The sequence below is a fragment of the Seriola dumerili genome, unplaced genomic scaffold, assembly GCF_002260705.1.
Source record: "Seriola dumerili isolate Sdu_G_001 unplaced genomic scaffold, Sdu_1.0 BDQW01001125.1, whole genome shotgun sequence".
NCBI lineage: Eukaryota > Metazoa > Chordata > Actinopteri > Carangiformes > Carangidae > Seriola > Seriola dumerili.
In genome coordinates, this window is record NW_019175380.1 from 129940 (window position 1) to 149918 (window position 19979).

The 19979-nt window shown below is 41.3% G+C and overlaps 1 protein-coding gene across 2 annotated transcripts; it reads right to left on the bottom strand.

Annotated features, from left to right (window-relative positions):
- Window positions 1-2290: 2290 nt before the first annotated feature.
- Window positions 2291-19675, bottom strand: itm2b (integral membrane protein 2B). 2 transcript variants are annotated; one of them, XM_022767273.1, is made up of 7 exons: window positions 19451-19675; window positions 6518-6649; window positions 5508-5576; window positions 4778-4927; window positions 4224-4334; window positions 3903-4053; window positions 2291-3170 (listed from the first exon to the last, which is right to left on the bottom strand). In XM_022767273.1, the coding sequence occupies exons 1-7, from the start codon at window positions 19532-19534 to the stop codon at window positions 3082-3084; spliced, it is 786 nt and encodes a 261-aa protein (XP_022622994.1). In that variant the 5' UTR covers window positions 19535-19675; the 3' UTR covers window positions 2291-3081. The 2 variants fall into 2 exon arrangements, with proteins under 2 accessions (XP_022622994.1, XP_022622993.1); XM_022767272.1 differs by having other exon boundaries at window positions 6467-6649.
- Window positions 19676-19979: the final 304 nt, after the last annotated feature.

Genomic DNA, 19979 nt, shown 5'->3' on the forward strand with positions numbered 1-19979 from the left:
AAACTCAACCAGTTTCTGAAGTTGTAAATAAGGAAGCAGGTGGTGTAAGGAATGCTGAAATAACTATAACTAAGTGGGTGGTGTAATAAGTTGCTTTACATAAACACAGTAGGCGGTTCTGTACAGTATATGCATGTATGCGTGTTAATTGCAAACTTCATGTGTGCTAGCCTAGCATTAGCTTACAGTGTTTCCAGTGTGAGCATGTCTCACCTTCAACATCTGGCAAATTCATCTGCCCGTTGATCAAAGTGGTGAAAGGAAAGGCTTCCCACCCTCAGTGTGACGTCAGAGGAAAATGGCCGCCACGTGAATATGGTCTATTCATACAGGAACTGCAGTTTTATGACACCTCCATGTTCGCTACATTTTGCAGGGATGTTTCATAAATCTGGAGGTGTGCAAGGCCTGGATGGTGATGATGGTGGGAAGGTTGGCACCAGAGGTCATCTCTGCAGTCCTGACTGTCCGTCAGAGTCTGTTCTTGTCTCGTTCAGTGGCTGAGACGGAACCAGACGGTGATGGATGCGAGACTGGATGATATCAGTGTAGCACTGGATCAGCAGCTGCTGAGGCAGGTGGAACTTCCTGAGCTGGAGCAGGAACTACATCCTCTGCTGGGCCTCTTGACTGACGTGGATCACCTGGACCTGTAAAACTGAAGTACTCAATGTACCTGAAAACAGTTTTTAAGTAAATGCACTTAGTTTTGTTTCATCACTGATTATTTCACTGCAGTTTTTATCAAATGGTTGATTTAGTGACGGATGTAGAGCTTCAGTCTGCAGAGCAGGAGTTATATGATCAGTGTGCTGCTCTTCACGACCTTCCCTCTGATTCCTCAAGGTGACCTCCCACCACTGACCACCTGGCCCATTTCCCATCATCCCCCTGCGCGAGGTCCGTCTGATTAGTGCTTTAATCAAGAACAAATTTCCACCGTGATCGAATGACACGAAGCCTGAGCGCCTGCTGTGACAGCTGATCCCGTGTCAGTCCTCTGAGGTGATGACTTCACACATGCAGTCATGTGTCATGCATTCAAGCTCCGACTACAGCAGTAGTGTTCAAAGCTTCATGTACTAGATTTTTCTGCAGTAAACTTTCTCCTGTGACTGATTCTTTCTGACATTGTCAGTCCTGAGTCATCAGTGTGTGAGCAGCATCTGGAGCATGCTCTGCTGCACCAGCACTTTCTGCCATGTCAGCTGTGTCCTGCTGTGTGACATGAACGTGTGCACATTTCCCATCCTGGGACAACAGACTATCTATCTGCTCTCTGTCTAAAGTGCATTGTCACATACAATGGAAACACTCGAGTACAAGTTCCTCAGAACTGTACTTGTGTAATTTTCTGTCCTGACCATCAATCAATCTATTGTGGGTTTCAGATTCATCACAAACAAAAGAGGCAAAAAGTAGATAAAATCCAGTGAGAGTCACTGGACAGTTGTTTTAACTTTTTTCATTGTTTCTCCTTTATCTTAATTTAAATTGACATTAATTTGGCTGAATGTTCTGTCACAAGTACAGAGAGTACAAGAGCTACATGTCATTAAAACTCAGAACAAACAGATGCACTTAGAAGAGTCGTTTTTGAGAGTTTTAAACGTGTAACTTTATTGTAAAACACTGTATTCACGGTCATGTGCATTAAGGTTGGTGAAGCTGTCCACTTCCTGTCGGAAGTCTACAGACATGCGGGTAGCTCTGTGAGCTAAATGCTAATGTACATGCTAATTGCTGATTTTACATCTGCACAGAAACACATTTCATATTTCTACTCCATCACATTTCAGAAGGAAAGGTACTTTTTTACTCCGCCACATTATCCTGACAACATTTGATCAGCTTCTAAAATATGGTGCATTATTACAGATTAAAGACTTTGCACACACACACACAGCTGTGTTTCAGTTATTGTGGCTGATCACATCTGCTCAGCATGGGGGCTTCATAATTCAACAACGTGAAAGGAGCCGTTACTGCTTCTGCATTTCCGGTCATAAACCAACATAATGGACAAATTCAAATGTGACCTGATGATGGTGCTAAATAAAAAGTCAGAGGATCAGCAAAGTCATGACATTTCATCCATCAGGTCAAGTTGACAGTGAAAACAGGATGAAAAGCAACTGAGCCACTGGATTTGTTTAAAAAACTAGAATCATATGAATGAATGAAGTGCCAGTTCAGTAAAATGAAAGATAAAAACCCCCCAAAAAAACCAAAGTCCCTCCCTTTGATGAGTTCTTCAATGAATGAGTCAAAGGGAAAAACAGACAGCGGCTGTTTTTTCTGTTTTGTTTATTGTGTTGGTCTGGTCATATCTTTAAAGAGATTATATACACAAATTAGTACAACAAAAAGAATTATCCAAAAAAATTACACATTCAAAAAAAAAGACAGACAACCCTCATGAAAAAGATTTTAACACAAGTGTGTGTTTGCTGTGAACTCTCTGCTGTGAAGTTTATTTTTAATTTCCTGTTTTCCTACTCAGCTCTTCTACCAACGTATTCTTAAAGCTGAACAAGAGAGACACGTGTCCACACTCTTATTTTAAGACCATTTTCCAGTTAAGAACAGGTGCAGTGTATTAATAGCTACAGCAGACAAAATACAAAAACAACAAGTCTCCCTGGTAAAACCAGGGTGAGTGGTACAAAAGTCGCCCTTTCTCTTGAAATTTATGTTTGGACTGAAGGAAAAAGCAAACTGTAAATCTACCCATGTCTATTAAAATATACGTTCATGCTGTAACTGCAGTTATTTTGATTAAAATAATTTACTCTTTTATACTATACTGTCTTTTAGCTTGTTATTTTTTTGAAAAGCTTCCAAGAAGACCCCCGTACAGAAAGTGGAAAAATACATGACTCTTCACCTTTTTTATTTCACAATCAATTAATATTTACCACACAGCTTCACATTTCACTCCGCTCACTCACTCAAACTACCTGAAGTAAAGGACAGAGGAAAAAAAAATAAAATAAAAAAAATAAGGACAGGTGAGGATTAAAAACACAATCTCACTGCACGCCAGTGACTTTAAGAGCAGGTGTGAGGCGATGAGGCGTCTTAAGGCTCGCAGATCACAGTCTCCACCACGAACGTGCTCTCGAAGTGACGGATCTTGTGGCAGTTCAGAGCTTCACGTTTCTGCATGCCTGTAAGACGAGCGGAGGGGGGTTAGCATCCTGCTTCACAACAATGAAATTAGCTTTTTTCTTTTTTCTTTTCGTCAAATAAAAACCAGGAGTCTCCAGTAAAGGCCGGGGGCGTGGCCGACCCGAACAAATAAAGGCCTGTCATGTAATGTGCAGCCAGTTAAGTATAATCTACATCTCTATTGCTTTAATTTCATACACTCAACAATATAATCAAAATACACTTTGCTGTTCTTGATTACTCATGAAAAATATTTGATCCACTTTGCTTTGTCTTCCTTGAATCCTGTCTAGCTGTTGTTGACTGCAAATTTTTCACAATAAAAGCCTTGTTAAGAAATGAGGGGCCCACGGAACACCAGAGGGATTTTAATTTGAAAAAGTACCAGGAAGTGCTGAGTTCATATTGAAAGTGTAATGCAGTAACTTCTACAGGGTAAACAAATCAAAATGAGGCTTCTTACCAAGGGAACCTCTAACCGAGGGAAACAGTAATATTTAGAAGCAACGGCCTGTGACCTTCTGCAGTTGAGCTCTATAAAGTTATTTCACTATTTGAGCAAATACAGTATCCTATCATTTATTTTTCTTTTGTTCAGTTTATTTCTGAAGATATTTTGAATTATGTCTGTGAAATTAAGGAGTGCCCAACAATTCATCACGGTGAACGTCACATAACTGACATGATATAAACCAAGATAAATAGAGGACCGGATGATGTAATGTCCGTACCCAGGATCCTGTCTCTGCGCTGCAGCTTGAAGGTTTCTTTGCCGCGGCACAGGTTGTAGATGAAGTAGCCGAGCTGGTCGACGCGCTCCAGGCGCTCGGTCACAATCATCTCCTCGTGGACCAGGTAAGACTGAGGCAGGTAGGTGCCGGCCTGGACGGAGGGAGGAGCACAGCGCAGAGATGTCAGAAAACACAAAACGTAACTCCAGTAGTTCATATACACAGTCACCTCTCCTACTGTTTTAATGTCTTAGTCTTATCTACTGGGTTTTATCTGTTTTTACTTGATGTTTCAAGCAGATCGTGATTCCCTCTCCCTACCTTGACGTTGATGAGCAGCTCCAGGAAGTCTCTGGGGGGCATGACGATGGAGGTGTTGAGCGGGATGACGTAGCACTTGTTCAGACTCAGATCCAGGTAGGCGGTCAACCTCTGAGACAGAAGACAAACTTTAACGCACCAAGAAAACAACCAGGCTGTGTTTTATTTTCAAAGTGTTTCTGTCACGTCGTATAAACACTGTAAATTCTGAAGTAGTGTTTGTCTTTATTCACCTCAGCTGTGCAGAGAAACACGTGTTTATGTGGAACAGGTTTATATTGAAGACAGACTTTTATTCCTAATTTCACAAATAGAATAGATTACAGGTAATTTCACCTCCTCAATGTGTTTGACTTTTTACAGCTCTTCATTTATTTGACAGCTGTAGTTACTAGTTACTTTTCTTGTGCTGGTACTTTTACTTCAGTTAAAGGTCTGAGTACTTTTATTAAATATAATCAGTCGCATTTATATGACAATGTAATTAAGATGACATGAGGTCAAACTGTTGATCAGTTAGTGGATCAATACAGACGCATGTGTCCGAGTCTCACCCTCTGGAAGTCGTGGACGATGTCTGCTGGATCTCCGTCGTCGAACTCTGGCACGGGGACGTTGATGAGCTCCACCTGCTCCCTCTCCAGCACCTGGATCCTCTCCTCCAGCTGCCGCAGGTGGAACTGGCTTGGCAGCTCCACCTCCACCTGTAAACCAGTTAAAGCGGTTAATCGACCAGCTGGCTGTATCGGCGGACGGTGACGTGGTCAGTTGGTGCCATCTCGATCTCGTTCAAATACACATGTCATGTTGTGTGCGCAGTCAGACGGAAGGTTGTGATGATCATCTGCGTCTTCATTAAATCAGTGTCTCCTGTAGTACTGCACCACCTGCTGTTGCCACGGTAACCACAGGTGCCACTATATCGGCCCGGACTGATAACATCCCACAAACTGTGTCAAGCAGCGATAGAGGTTTAGAAAGTTTCAGCCCATTTAGAGCAAATTAGAAACTCTGGTTTCATTTCACTTCCATGTGACATAAAAAGATTTCGACAGACTCGTTTGTTTGAGGGAACATCAAATGTAAATGTAGAGACGTGTTCGACTGACTGAGCTGACTGTGTCACAGAGAGTCCGCTACAGGCTGAAGTCAATCAGTCAGTCAGTAACTCGGGTCAATCAATGAGTGACTCGGTCTGTAATGATTCATTACGCTGGAGTTCATGTCACATGGACTGAACAACACACGTGTGAATGTAGGTGACGGTGTCGCGTCGTGTCCTACCTCCTCTTCCTCCCGGATCATGAAGTCTTCCTCGCGGTAGTTCACCCCGCAGACGAACACCTGCCCCTCCTGCAGGGACGAGGGGAAGAAGAAAAACATGGATATAACCAGAGCGTTATGTCTCCAGTTTGAGCACATGTGATGGTGTGTTCAGGTGTCGTACAAACACCAGGAAGTTTGAGGTTGTGTTGTTTAACGTTTGTACACAGTGTATTCTCTGAACCTGGAGGTGAGTGACGTGTTAATAATCTTTCTCTTCCTGACGTTCCTTCTCTCCAATAAAAGCTTATTGTCGTCTCTTCTGTATCTGAGGCCAGTGACTCAGGACGGAGGTGTAGCAGCTGCTGCAGCTTTAGAGTCTGGATGTTTGGGCTCAACAGCTACAACATAAACCCTTAAATACAAAACTATAAATCCAGCTTTAGACAGAAGAATAAACCAACTCTGTCAAACTCAGACGTCCTGAATAAACCTTAAAGATTCAGATAACGACAACAACTGTCAACACACAGACAGGTTGACTGCACATTTTTCATCCAGTCACGTTTTGTTTTTCCAGATTTGTTCAATACCTCAAAACCTTCACATCAGTCGGACATAAACAAACTAAGTGAAGGAGGAAACAAACAAACTGACATAAACTGTCGGACGTGTTCAGACACACGTGGGCTTCATTTATCATAAAGTCTCTAGACTGAATGATGCAGTTATTAAACTCCATTCAGACCTGCCTGGGTGCTGTAGGTGAGACAGGTGAGACAGGTGAGACAGCTCACAGCAGTGGTTGGTGTTTACCTGCTGAAACCTGTCGGGTCATGTCAGTTCATATTTTCTCCTGCAAGACGTCATTTACATTTTACGCGTTTCATCCTCTTGGTTCAAGTACAGACGTGAAATGTATTTTTATCTCTTTTAGCTCGACCTGGCTAAAGCTAACTAGTCTAAATCCTCCATTTTACCTCATTGGTGTCGGAGACACTTCCCCACCCTTGTCGGGGATGGCTGCTCACCTCCAGGATGTAGTAGCGGTACAGATAGGCTCCTCCCACCACCACTCCAGACAGCATGAGAGCCAGACCCAGGCACATGCACCAGCACCAGGCCCGGGACTGGTGACGCATCGGCAGAGCGGCCTCCGCATCCTGCACCAGAGAAGAAGAAGAAGAAGGAGAAGGAGAAGAAGACGACGGGTGATTAGAGGTGATGAGGTTTGAATGTTTCAAACATATTTTTTAATTCAACCACATGGTTACAGACCATTTATTATTATTACATAATCTATCCAGACCCCTAAACTCCTCCCACAAACTTTGCATCGGTCTCCAAAATGACACAGAGTGGCGCTTCTTCTTTCACAAGAACATCTTTGGCAGAGCTCAAACAAGTGCAGACAACAGCCTGCAGCGAGCATAATTAACCAGACATCAGTCAGGAGGCTGAATTAATCAATTAATTACATTAATCACAGCTGAGTAAATTTGCCTGTGACTGTTTTATTGCAGAAGCTGAAATCAAAAGTTCCGTCTCCACGCTGTTAATTAATTATTCAGCCCTAAAACTAATCAGTGGCGGCTTCATTTGCTTCCCTCTGACACTACAGGGCTGCAGCTAACAATTATTTTCATTATTAATTAACCTGATTATTTTCTCAATTAATTAATTAATTGTTTTATCTAAAAAGCCCAAGCTGATGTCTCTTAATGTCTCGGTTCGTCCAACACTCAAAGATTCAGTTTCAGTAAATCAGCACGTGAGAGACGTTTGGTTTTACTTGAAAAAATTGTTTGATTATCGAAATAGTTGCATATTAATTATCTGGTGATTGACTAATTGATTAATTGACTAATCGCCTCAGTTCTGGTGACATATACAAACACATGCCAACGAAGCAATAGGCAAATATTATGTCAATATTAATTGTTTATTTCAGCTTTAGTGATTTATTCGCTCATTATTTGCTGAATGACAGAGAGAGAACTAGAATTACTTTCACTGTGCTTTTATTTCTGCAGCTGCTCCGTTGTTTAAGTGTCGTACGGAAACACTTCATCTTTTTAAACTCAGATGTTTCCATTCACCACCAAACACACTTCCTGAATAGATTCAATAAGCAGATTCAGCTTTGATTAAAAACAAAAAAAACTATCAAGCAGCCTCCCTACTCTACTCTCCCAACATGAAGCCAGAGCCACAGCAGCCAGACCTGCCAGGAGGCTGGAAACTCTCCAGGGCCACGACAACCACAGGCCAGGGTGTGACGTGTGTGTGTGTGTGTGTGTGTGTGTGTGTGTGTGTGTGTGTGTGTGTGTGTGTGTGTGACAAAACAAAGGCTTGTTTGGATCGGATGAAGGAGGCTCCACATCTCTTTTCAGACAGACAGAGTAACAGGGTGACTCATCACGATGCCGAGCACAGAGGGAAAACAGGGACAGACTCAACATCTGAATAACAGATAACAGTCCACAGGAAAAGTGACTAAAGCAAAAACACAGGAAGAGAAAGTGAAGGTGTGACATAACGAAGTGAAGAAATCTGGACAGTGCTAATGGTCAGCTTCTCCTCATGGTAGCTGCTGAAATATGACGTATATAAGGTGAAACAACAGGTCAGGCTCCAGGTGTCTTTGACTCTATGTGTTTCCTGTGGCGGGAAGTTTTCTACAGACGCAGCCGCAACAATAAATCAAAAGAAAGTTAATTGGCAACTATTCTGATAATCGATTCATAGTTTGATCATTTAAACAATGTTCACAAACACCATGACAACGACAAATCACCATGTTGTGTGTGTGTGTGTGTGTGTAAATACTGAAAAGCACAGAGGAGGCCAGGTCTTATCAGCCCCTGGACTCTGGCCAGCTTCTCTCAGAACGAGTCCCGACACGTCTCCTGCTTTCATCTGCTCCCGTTAGAAACCAAAGAGCTTTTCTGGGAGCGGGAGGAACAGCGTGAAGGTAAACAGCCAGGAATCACTAAGGACGAGCTGCGCCGCTCTGTTGTCGGTCTCCATGAACGCTCGCCGCGTCGTCTGAAAACACAACCTGCGGCTTCACCTTCACAAAACTCTGACGACACAGACGTCTCCCGGATTCACTCGCAGCAGCTTGGGTTTGTTTTTGTCACGTATTGATCAGTGTTCTGTACGACATCTTCCCCTGGCTGTTGGGAGTCAGTGAAACAGAACCGCAGCTATTGATTACTTCTATTCGTGATAAACGAGTTTCCAATTGAACAATCAATTAGTCTCCAAAATGTCAAGAAGAAAACAGCCGTTACATTTCCCCAGATCTCTTTCACTGATGGAACTGAATGGAGCTGATTGTACAGCAGCTGGCCACGTGAATTTTATTTTCCACCCAGATCTTCTTCAGTAATGAATTAAATTAAATAAAGTGTTAAATAAAGATACCAAACCAGATGATTTAAGAGCTGAAGTCAAACAGACCGAGCGTCAGTGATTTTCTGTTTCAGTCATCACAGAGAAAAAGGCTCGTACCCACGTGACCCCATGTTCATCTTTCATATTTAAATGTTCTGTTTGGTCAGTAAAGAAATACCATCTGTTTCAGTTTGTCCTCGGATAAATGCGGAGCGTGAGTCAGCGTTTCCTGGTTCAGAAATAAAAAGAAAGAACAAACACCTTGTGGAGAGGAGGAAACATTTTTCAGCAGGGCAGCAGCTCAAAGACCGAGCGTCAGCCCTTTTCTCGCTTCTACAGGCGACACAACAGAACTCCCTCAGTGTTTCTATAAATGATGTACGCCGGCCGAGCGAGGAGGAACGTTAGGAAAAGAGGAACCGGGCAGTTTCAGGTTTTAGCTGCTTAAAGACTAAAATAAGAGAAAAACGAGGAAGTGGAGGGTGAAGCTTCACACATAGAGAAAAGAGAGAGTGTGTGTGTGTGTGTGTGTTTCTGTGCTGAAACACTCCTGGTGTTGGATGGAGAGGTGTCTGACAGGGACAGAATAAAAGGGAACACTTCCTCAGGCTTTCTCCATCAGCTGTAAACAGCTCGACTTCTGCTGAGCGGACGTTTGTTTATTTGGACGTTGAGGGAAGAAAAAGAGGAAGTGAAGATGAAATGACACTTGAGGATATTAAACAGTTGGCCCTGAACCGAGTCTGTCAGGCAGACACACTGTGGATTGATGCTTCAATTAACAATCGCTGTCATTATTGACTAATCTGCTGATATTTTTCTCAAAAAATTAAGTTCATAAAATGTCAGAAATCCCAGTTTCTTAGGAGGAGACATCTTCAATTGTCACATTTAGCCTGAACAGACCAAAACCAGAAGATACTTTGAGTTTAATGAGATATAATCTTCATGTCCTTTGATTATCGGAGCCTTTATACACCGTCAGCTGGTCTTCAGTGTTTCACTTCACGAACCTCCAGTTTACTTGCGTCGGACAGATGATGAACTGATGAACTGGCCTTCACCGTCTTAGTATTAAGTATATATTTTTTTAAATCTCATTTTCTGTAAATCACTCTGTATTTCCTCTGTTTTATGAATAAAGCTGCTTCTCCTACAGAGGTGCTAGAGAGAACCTGTCCATCAGATCATAACAAAGGCTGTGACCCTGCTGTCAAACTGAAGCACTGTTCAGTCCCAGATGTTCTCCAGCTGTGTCCAGTAGAAACGCACTGTGTGAGAAACTCTCCAGAGTTGCAGAGAAATCTTCCTGTTTCACAACACTCACTAACCCGAGACCCAACAGGCCTTCACACGAGCATTTCATAACTGCTGCACGCACACGCTCATTTACACACTCGTGTGTCAACACAGTGAAGCACGCCGGCGTCACACAGAGCAGGAACAATATGTACAGTCAGAAAGTCAGAAAGACTCAGGGACCTGATTTCCATCATTTTTTGATCAGTTTACATCAGTTTTCATATGATGAGGTTTTAATTTAAGAGTTTCCGTTAAAATATAAAAACAATAGTGTAAAAAAAAAAAAAAAAGATTTGTTTTCTGTCTTTTTACAATGAATGAAAAACAACAAATCCTCAGTTTAGAGAAGCTGAAACCAGAGAAAGTTTCTAACTGATAAAATGCTTAAAATATTGTTTATTGTTTTTAAATGACTTTTAATCTATTCATCAGTTAATTAACATGTTTTCAGCCTTTGATGGTTTCAGGAGTAAAATCAAACAATTTTCACATTAACATTTTCATATTTTAATTATCAGCCTTAATTAAGCAGAAAATGCAGTTGAATACTGCAGATTAAAGTTGTGACTAACAATTATTTTCATTATTGTATATTCAGCTAATTCATATCTTGTTTAATCAATGAGTCTTTGATGAATTCATCAAAAGTTTTAACAATAAAATGTCAGAAAATAGCAAAAAAAAAAAAAAAAAAAAATTCCTTTATAATTCCCCGGCGCCCAATGTCACGGATTCATATTAGACCTGTTGCTATCTGTTGTTTCTGTTATCAATTAATCAGCTGATTAATCAATTAATCATTTAGCCTTGAAAACATCAGAAAACACTGAAAGGTAACGTCTTCTTTTAATCCGTCTGACACAAACAGATCATTACTTTTGTATCATGAAGGAGAAACTGGAAACAGCAAATGAATCTTTTATCAAAATGGCTGCAGATTAATTTTCTGTTGATCGACCGACTGTTTCAGCCGCACTTCAGATATCAAAGTTCATCAACAGTAGAAGCTGCTACAACAACTTCTTCTTCTGCAGCCATGTACGAATGTTTTATGTTCTTGTCACTTCCTGTTCTCATGACTTCAGCCTCGTTTATTATCTCTGACAAACAAACAGTCGCAGCTCAGTCAACTCTCTTCCTCTTTTGTCCTCACGTCACTTCTGCTTCGCTGTTGTTGAGTTTTTGTTTCTGCAGATGATTTGTCACTTTTTCATGTGATTTTATTCTGAAAAGGTTTTTATTGAGGCTGTTGGAAACCTCGGAGTGAGCTGCTGAGGGGAGGACGGAGGACAGAGGACGGACGTTTACTCTGCTGGTTCGTCAGGGCTGAATTCACATCTCAGTCACACTACAATGACTGTCTTTGTGAAAGTGTGTAAGTGTGTGTGTGTGTGTGTGAGAGAGTGTGTGTAAGTGTGTGTGCCTTTGAGATGAACCAACCAGCGACCACATTAAATGGACTCACACTGTATGTGTGTGTTGTTGCAGTCTCTTGAGACATCGGGGCTTCTGGGTCATTTCTTACATCAACATTTCCAGACAGTGAACAGCAGTTCAATATTATCATTTACTCATTATTTACTGCAGCTAATTATTATTTACACTTTTTTTTTTGTAATTAATCAATGAATCATTTTGTATAAAAGTCAAAAACACGAGATCCAGTTCCTCACAGCTCCAGGTTCTGGACTCAAACTCCTCGTGTTATTCAATCTACATCTGAGGAGCTGGAACCAGTGAATGCTTGACAATTATCTTAATATTCTAATTATGAACAAGCCCTGATTAAAAACTAATTAAATCTGTTGTATAAATGATTCTGCAAACATTTGCCATAATGTGATATTAATATAGGAAACGAGTTAAGTCGTTAATGCAGTAAAAGAGTTTGTGCTTCAGTCTGGAACTAATCTAGTGTTTGTTAAAATCATTACACCTGTGAAAGACGCAGACATCTGTCCCGTCTGAGAACATGGAGGCATCAGGTTCGACATTTTTGCTTCGGCCGATTATCAGAATCGTTGCAGTTTAATTTTTTTTTCAATCAACTAATTGATTTATTGGTTATTTATCTAACTGAATCCGTCTCTCACCGTCACCAGTATTAAATCAGCTGTGTTGTTGTCATATTGACTGTGTTTTCAGATGCTTGTTAGAAGCTTCTTTGACTTTTGTTTCTTTTCCGTTGTTTAGATTTTTAACTGAGGCTCATTTCATGCTTCACGGTCCTGTTCTCTGTGGCCCCTGATCCTGATCCTGATCCTGATCCTGATCCTGAACACGGTCCAGTCCTCCAGTGAGGGTCAGCCTGCAGTGTCCCGAGCATCGGCCCACCTGAGAACAGCTTGTGTTTGTGTCTCCGTGGAGACAGGTGAGTATCAGTGTCCAGGACAGGTTTAGTTTCAGTCTGCTGGCAGGACCACATGAAACTCCATCCTCCGCTCTGAGCCGCACACAGAGACGCTGAGGAGCTAAACTCAACCGGTCAGAGAGAATTTAAAGGAACTCTGACTTCTTCACCATCAGGCTTCAATAATTATTTTCATTATTGATTAATCTGCCAATTATTATCTTGTTAAATGGATGGATTTTTGAAGAACTGATCAAACGTCTTTTAGTTTCCAATTCATATCGTTTGTTAAATCCGACCAACAATATTGTTAGTTCACTATCTAATGTGATGAAAAAACGGCAGAAAATCTTCACATTTAAGAAGCTGGAACCAGAAAAAAGTTCATCAAATTCATCAAAATCACTAGACTAATTTAATGTTCGCAGCTCTGGACGTGACGTAAGCGTCTCGTGGTTTCTGGACTCAGCGTGAACCTGGTTCTGTTCGTCTGTAGTGACGTGTGTCGGGTTATGATGAGCAGGAGCTCGCGGGCTGAAGGGTGTGTGGGCCTCAGAGCTGCTCTGTGTGGGGGGTGGGGGGGTGGGGTGGTGGACGGAGGTCGTCCTCTGCTCCCTGAATATCTGCCTGCTTGGTTAATCCTCCGTCTTCTTGAGTTTTAGTGGTCGGCGCCCTGTGGGGGGGGCGGCTAAAGCTCCCTGACTGAGTCTCTATCTGACTGATTATAGACTGTAATCCTGTCCAAGCAGTCCACAAGCTTCAGACACACACACACACACACACACACACACACACACGCACACGCACACGCACACTGTTATCTTGTAATTAAAGAAGGTGGCAATTGCTAAACTGTCACTACCCTCAAATGACTGCTCTAAGACTTACTGACACTTGCTGTATTTGTCTCTCTACAGAACTCAGCTGATGCAATTTGGTCGTGTGTTTCAGTTTGAATCAGACTGAGGTGAAGCCGAGTGATTTCCATAAACAAAGTGCAACCGGAGATGGAAATAGTTTACATTTTATTTCCATGTCAGAGTGAATGAGCTGTTGACGGCTGCAGGTACAGACCCCACACCGTCACACAAACAACCATATTAAACAGCACAGAGACAGTGTGCAGTGTCAACCCTGTTAAAGCTGCAGTTCACTATTATTTTATTATCAGTTAACCTGCTAATTATTTTCTCAATTAATCATTTCATCTCAAAAAAAAAAACCACAACTTCCAAAGTCCAAAGGGGCAATTTTTTGTTCTGTCCAAACGCCAAAGATTCAATTGATCATCACATGAGATGAAGACTCAAAGAAGCTGAAACTAGATAAATGTTTACTTATTTGATTAATTGATTGTTTCAGCTCTGAACTGGGCAGTTCAGTTACTTATTGTGTCATGAACTTACAAGTACTGAGCACACATGGACCTGTGAGACACTAAAACAAACACTGTGGATGAAAGCATGAAGCATGAACAAAGAACTCCGTAACAACGCTCCCTTCCTTAAACACACCTCAGAGTCAGAGAGAGGGAGGACATTTTACCGAACGCCGCCCTGAAACCCTCATGTAACGAGCAATAAAACATGGAGGAGGCTGCAGCAGGGATAAAATGGGTGAAAAGGCCTTGTAATTCAAACATGGAACAAAAAAGACAAAGCACTCAGAGTGGCTGCTCTAGGATTAAAGACTGACCCCAAACTGAGAAATCATATTTCCTCGGGGCCTGAAGAAGCTTTCCCTTCACTCCCACCATATGTTTGTATGAGATCTGCTCAGAATGACCCACATGAAGCCACTGATGAGCCGTGGATCCCTCCCGTCATCACATAACACAGAGAGGGCTGAACAAAGACGGTTTTAACAAAGTCTACCTGCCAACAAACTAAATAAGAAACCGATGTTTGATTTCTATTATCACTGTATCCAGAATCTAAATGTCCAATAATCACTCTGCCGCAATGTAGGACTCGTTTTCTGTGCAACACGAATTAAGAGAATAACGACGCTACACCTATCAAAACACACATCAAGTAAATGATTTGGATACATAAACAGCTGTCAACATTTCCTGCATCAACCATGTTCATATCAGGGTTCACTGGAGGACAAAACAAGATACAATCATTTTTATTTCTATAAAAATCCCCAATTTTCCTCAGAGAAATACGACAAATTCAATTCAGATGATAAAACTCAGTTAAAACCCGCTAACAGGGAAAAAAGAATCAGAGCTGCCAAAAAAATACCAATAAATCTATAATCCTTCAAATAATACAACACAAACATGATTCAAGATGTCTGGCTGTTTGTTGATGATTCAGTGACTTAACGCTCACAATCATAAAACTTTAACGGTCAAAGTCTAATGAAATCAGCAGCACAAGGTTCATCCAGGAAGCATCAAATGAAGCAACAAGTGTGTAAAATCAGCTCTTCATCCGGAACATGTAAAAATAAAGTGTCAGTGCAACACCCTCACATTATCAGCTACAGCTCGAGCCACGGCGTCTTAATAAAGCATCTTTAGCATCTGCGCTCACAGCAGAGCGTCTCTGAATCAATCCCACTGCTGCTGCTGCTGCTGCTGCTGCTGCTGAGTTTCAGCTCCTGGAAAACTCACATTTACATTTAGAGTTCAACAGAAACTTGAACCACCAGCATCAATTTAACATGTTCATACAGAGGAGGATTAGGGCCACAAGTTTTATTCTGACTTTAAATTCAAAATTCTGACTTTCTTAAAAAATAAATAAATAAGTAAAATTCTCATTAGGGCCAAATGTGAATTCAGACTTTAAACTCAGAATTCTGGGAACAATTAATTTCTTTTTACATGTGGCCCAAATCCACCTGCGTACTTCTAAATACCTTATAGGAAATTCAGTTATTTTTAAGCCTTTCTAATACCTGCAGATAACCTGATGATTTTCCCCGCCCCGCCCCAGCTGAAGCTCATGTGAGAACCGAGTTGTGAAAACCAACCTTTTAATTAGCGTCACCCACACCTCACTGTCATGTACCGACACAGGCTGAAGGTTAACCTGCTGCAGGCCCGGCAGGATTCACATTCTCAGCCGCTGATGTGATCTCTACTGCACAGAGCTGACGGCACGGTGTGACGCATGTGCTCAGGTGTTCCTACCTGCTCACCTGAGCCTGAGCCGGCGGCAGGTGATTTTCACTCTTTCCTCTGCGGCAGTTCTACAGAGGAATCCTCTATTTCATTTTACTGTTTTTAAACCCTATATTTATGTGACTTTTTTATATCTTGTCTTAATGCCTTCGTCCCCTCCGTGCAGTGATGATTCAGTCGGCACAGAGGTCACTGTCATCAACATCTATTTTGTGTTCTGCTGAAACAATCAGTCAACAACTAAACCAACTGTCAATCAACTGAAAGTTACTCTACAACTAATTTCACAATGAAATCATGAAACTCATTTAAAATTTACCCAAGATTTCCTGTTAGCAGCTTCTAAAATGTGGGTGTCTGCCGTCAAGTATCAAAGTGAATCATGCAGGTTTCTAAACTGAGCCGAGCTCATTATGGCCTGGATCTGTACATGAGCCGAGTCAGCAGCAGGAAACTGTTAATCTGCAAAAAGTCCAACTGTGTTCACTAAGAGATGATGCTGATTGACTCCATTTAATCCTGTCTGAGTGCACAGCACGGACAAATGTGCAATAACTAACACAGTCTCATCTACAGTGAAAAGCAGTCAGGCAGAAAATGTAATAGCTACCGCAATAGAAGTTTTTAATCACACGAATGAAGCAGAACTTCTATTCTGTTCATCGATTAATCATTTATATATAAAATATTTGAATTATTTCCTGGTTCCTACTTTTTAAATGTGAAGATTTGATGATTTCCTTCGTCATATGTGACAGTAAACTGAGTATCATTAGTGTGAAGAAGACGAAACAACATTTGAAGACATCACCTGGAGCCATTTTACTATTTTCTGACATTTTATACATAAAAGAATACGAGATCAATTAAGAAAAAACCCAGCAGATGAATCAGATTAGTTTCAGCTGTTGAATGAAGCACTCTGCAGCTTCCTACTCAACAGGAAGAAACCCACGTCCTTGTTTGGCTCCAGAGCTGCTGGTTAAACACAGCCGATAAGACTAATTCAGGGATAAGCTAAAATGAGCATGTAGACACGCTTAGGCTAAATATTTAGCTTGGTCTATTTTTTGTCTTAGGAACAGACAGGCTCATTTGGCTGATTGGTTTCTTCTCTGTTTAACCTGTTACAGACACAAACGTCCTGCAGAGTTAAAAACAACACAGCTCCTGACTGATGGAGGTTCATTAACGTAAAGCTGCGCATTATGAAAATAATCATTTCAACAGCTCTAAAAAGGAAATAAGGATGGTAGCTTCTCAGTTGTTCCTCCCATATTTCTTTGCATGAAACAATTACTTGCACTTCTGGTTTGTGAGCTTAAACTAAATGTGGGGATTTCTCTGGAAAGTGAGAGAAAGACAAACAGTGAGCGAGACAATGAGGATGCCCAATGGAACTGAAACAGAAACTAACAAGACCAGGTCTAAACCTCCGTTTGGATCCACAATAGATCAGTCTTTATTTAGTTCAACTCCAGAACGTCACAGACTTTTATTAGAGGCAGGTCTTTATGTCTAACTCCCTCTGTTTGATAAGTAGAGTTGGTCATAGTCGTTAGTACGAAGCCTCGTTACCGATGACTTCTCTCTCTCTCCCTCCCTCTCTCTCTGCTCTCTCTGTCTTATGTTTAATTATTCCTCTGCCTCCTTCAGTAATAATGATACATGGAATCAAAGTAGCTTAGGTGATAGAGTTCATTGGTAAGTGACATCATCATCATGGCGTCTTGGAAATATTGAGCATGTTTGAGACAGATGGGACGCTGGGCGACAACCTTTTCACAACCCACCGACGGCGCCACACACATCATCCTCCAAACTGATCGCACACCTCTCTACAACAGCGCCGACACAAACTGAACATTACAACCTCCATGAAAGAGGAGCCGCTTTAGCCAGCTGTTCCTAATAATCTGCCAGCTGAGTGTACACCACTCTGTGACCTTGCTCTGAGTTCAGAGCTGCAGATGAAACCGGCAAAAAAAATCCCCCCAAAACAACACTAATAAGCAGAGAATCTGCTGCGTTTGAGCCGACTCCAATCCCCCAGAAGAAAAACATTAAGCTGCGATTATCAAGATAAGAGTCAGCCAGACTGAAACTCAGAGGGAGGGGTTGAAAACCAGCCCAGATTACCACTGCACAGCCACAGCCACAATAACCACACAGGAAGACTGTGTGAAATCTGTCAGCAGCGAAGACATTGATCACATCACACATCGTGTGAATAGGTTAAAGTCAAGACGAGATATCCCACAAGGTTTCTAAAAACCAGTTTACTCAGATTCTGACATTCTGGTTTTTCATTCTCTCAGTCACAGAGCGTGCGCCTTCTTCTGCAGAACGTACTTTACATACTATAAAAACCTACAGCTCAGCGCTTAGAGTCTTATTTATGCAACAGGAAAAAAACCTGTCTGACAATCTGCAGACAGAGCTGAAACTTCCTCTGTGGGAAACAGCAGCACGGTTTTCTCAACAGGGTGGAGACGGAGCAAGGAGTTTTTACCAGACTTCACCCAGTGAGACACAACACGCCCCAGAACACTGCAGTTTTACACCCCGATCTGCTTTAAAACACTGAATTATTCCAGTAAAATCAAACTTTTTTGTTCACCAGAGTGGAAAACTGTCACCAAAACACAAAAGCAGCACATGAACACAACATGTGGAACATATAGAGCAAAAGTGGCATCTAAAAACCAGAGACAAAAGTGTAGACCTGCAGAACTACATCACACAGTGCTCACATGTACTTTAAAAACAGCAACACCATGCAAAATATTAACATCTGCAGCAGCTGTTTTGCAGACAAACTAAATTTCAGCCAGATCAAATCACAAAGCTAGACTTATTGTTCATATGTAGGTGACTTCTCCTCACTTCAAACTATACATGTTCTTCAATAACGTCCTAGAAAAAAGTTTCAGGCCACAGCTAAAATGTGCATGGATTTTACATGTGGGTGATGGGTATCTCCCCCTCCAACAGGTTTACTTTCTCTTTCAGGGTGACGCACTTTTTCAAAAACAACAGGATAAAGGGGTTTTCAACCAGTTTTCTTATAAACTAACCCACAGTTCTGCACAGTTTGAGAAACAGCTGCTGACAGACAGAAAGACAACAAGATGTGTGTGGGGAACAGACTCAAACCCTGTTTTCAGCTAATTCACAGAGATAAAATGACCAGCAGGAAACGAATACTTCTCAGTTTTCACATTCAGGCGTTGAAATATTTAATAAATATTAAAATAAAAACAGCTTCAGATAATTAACGACCATGTAAACAAGCTGGCTTACGTTTCTGGCTAACTGCAAACCAATATGAAGAATCACATTTAAAAAAAAAAAAAATCTTGATTTTTGTTTGTTTTTTTCAAACCAAATTAAAACCTGTGCTGACAGGTTCATAGATTTAAATATAATTATTAACTGTGACTTTAGATAGAACCCTGACATAAAGGTAAAGACTTTCTATAACACTTTTTCAAATGTAAAAATGGACCAACAACTGAGCAAAACTAGTAGAAATATTATGTTTATCAAAGCGAAAAAACATTGAACGCAACATGCGGAAGATGCCAAATTCCCATATTAAGTAACGTAACTACAAAACAGAAACGTCCCAATAAAAATACAACAGTGACCTTTTTATAAGAGTGTAAAAGTTACAGAAAATGTAGTGAAAGCTCAGCTGAACGACACCTTTGTGTGTTTGCTGCGTGTTTGCTTCCTCCACCGAGCTGTTAGCTAAGTTAGCCATTTTCTACTCACTTTGTCCTCCTCGGGAATAAGAGTTTCGGCGTCCTTTTTCACATCTTTCTGGGCCAAAGCCGAGTTAAAAGACACTTTAACCATCCTGGAACAAGCGCTGACAAACTCCGACCGACGAAGAAAGGCGACGAAAAAGCTGCGAAATGGACAAAAACAGGGAGAAATTGCTCCGAAGTAAAGTACTCGTACTTTGCTCCGGCCAAGTCTGATCTGTTGTGATAACGGCCGAGAGAGAAGCTAGGCATAGGACAGCGCGGCTTCCGGCTGAGGTTTCAAAATAAAACCATAACTGCCAAACCTGGCAACTTTTGCTCTGTGAGCAGCGGTGGAAGATACAGTATTTATCATTCCGAAGAAGGAGTAAAAACAACGAATCAAACTTCATCTTCAGTTTATTTATAGTGCAAAAGCATCTAGGGAGTCTCCACTTACTTTACAAACTGAATAACACAAACACACACAAAATTAAATTTAAATAAATAAATAAATGAATAAATAAATAAACAAATAATGATAATAATAAAAAAGA

Bases quoted from the DNA above. Each gene is read 5' to 3' on its own strand.
- itm2b (XM_022767272.1), bottom strand. From the start codon at position 19,534: ATGGTTAAAGTGTCTTTTAACTCGGCTTTGGCCCAGAAAGATGTGAAA. The intron at 4,335-4,777 runs GTGAGACTCGGA...CTTCTGTCTCAG, and splicing joins TCGTCCACGACTTCCAGAGG to AGGTTGACCGCCTACCTGGA. The intron at 3,171-3,902 runs GTACGGACATTA...CTCGTCTTACAG, and splicing joins GCGCAGAGACAGGATCCTGG to GCATGCAGAAACGTGAAGCT.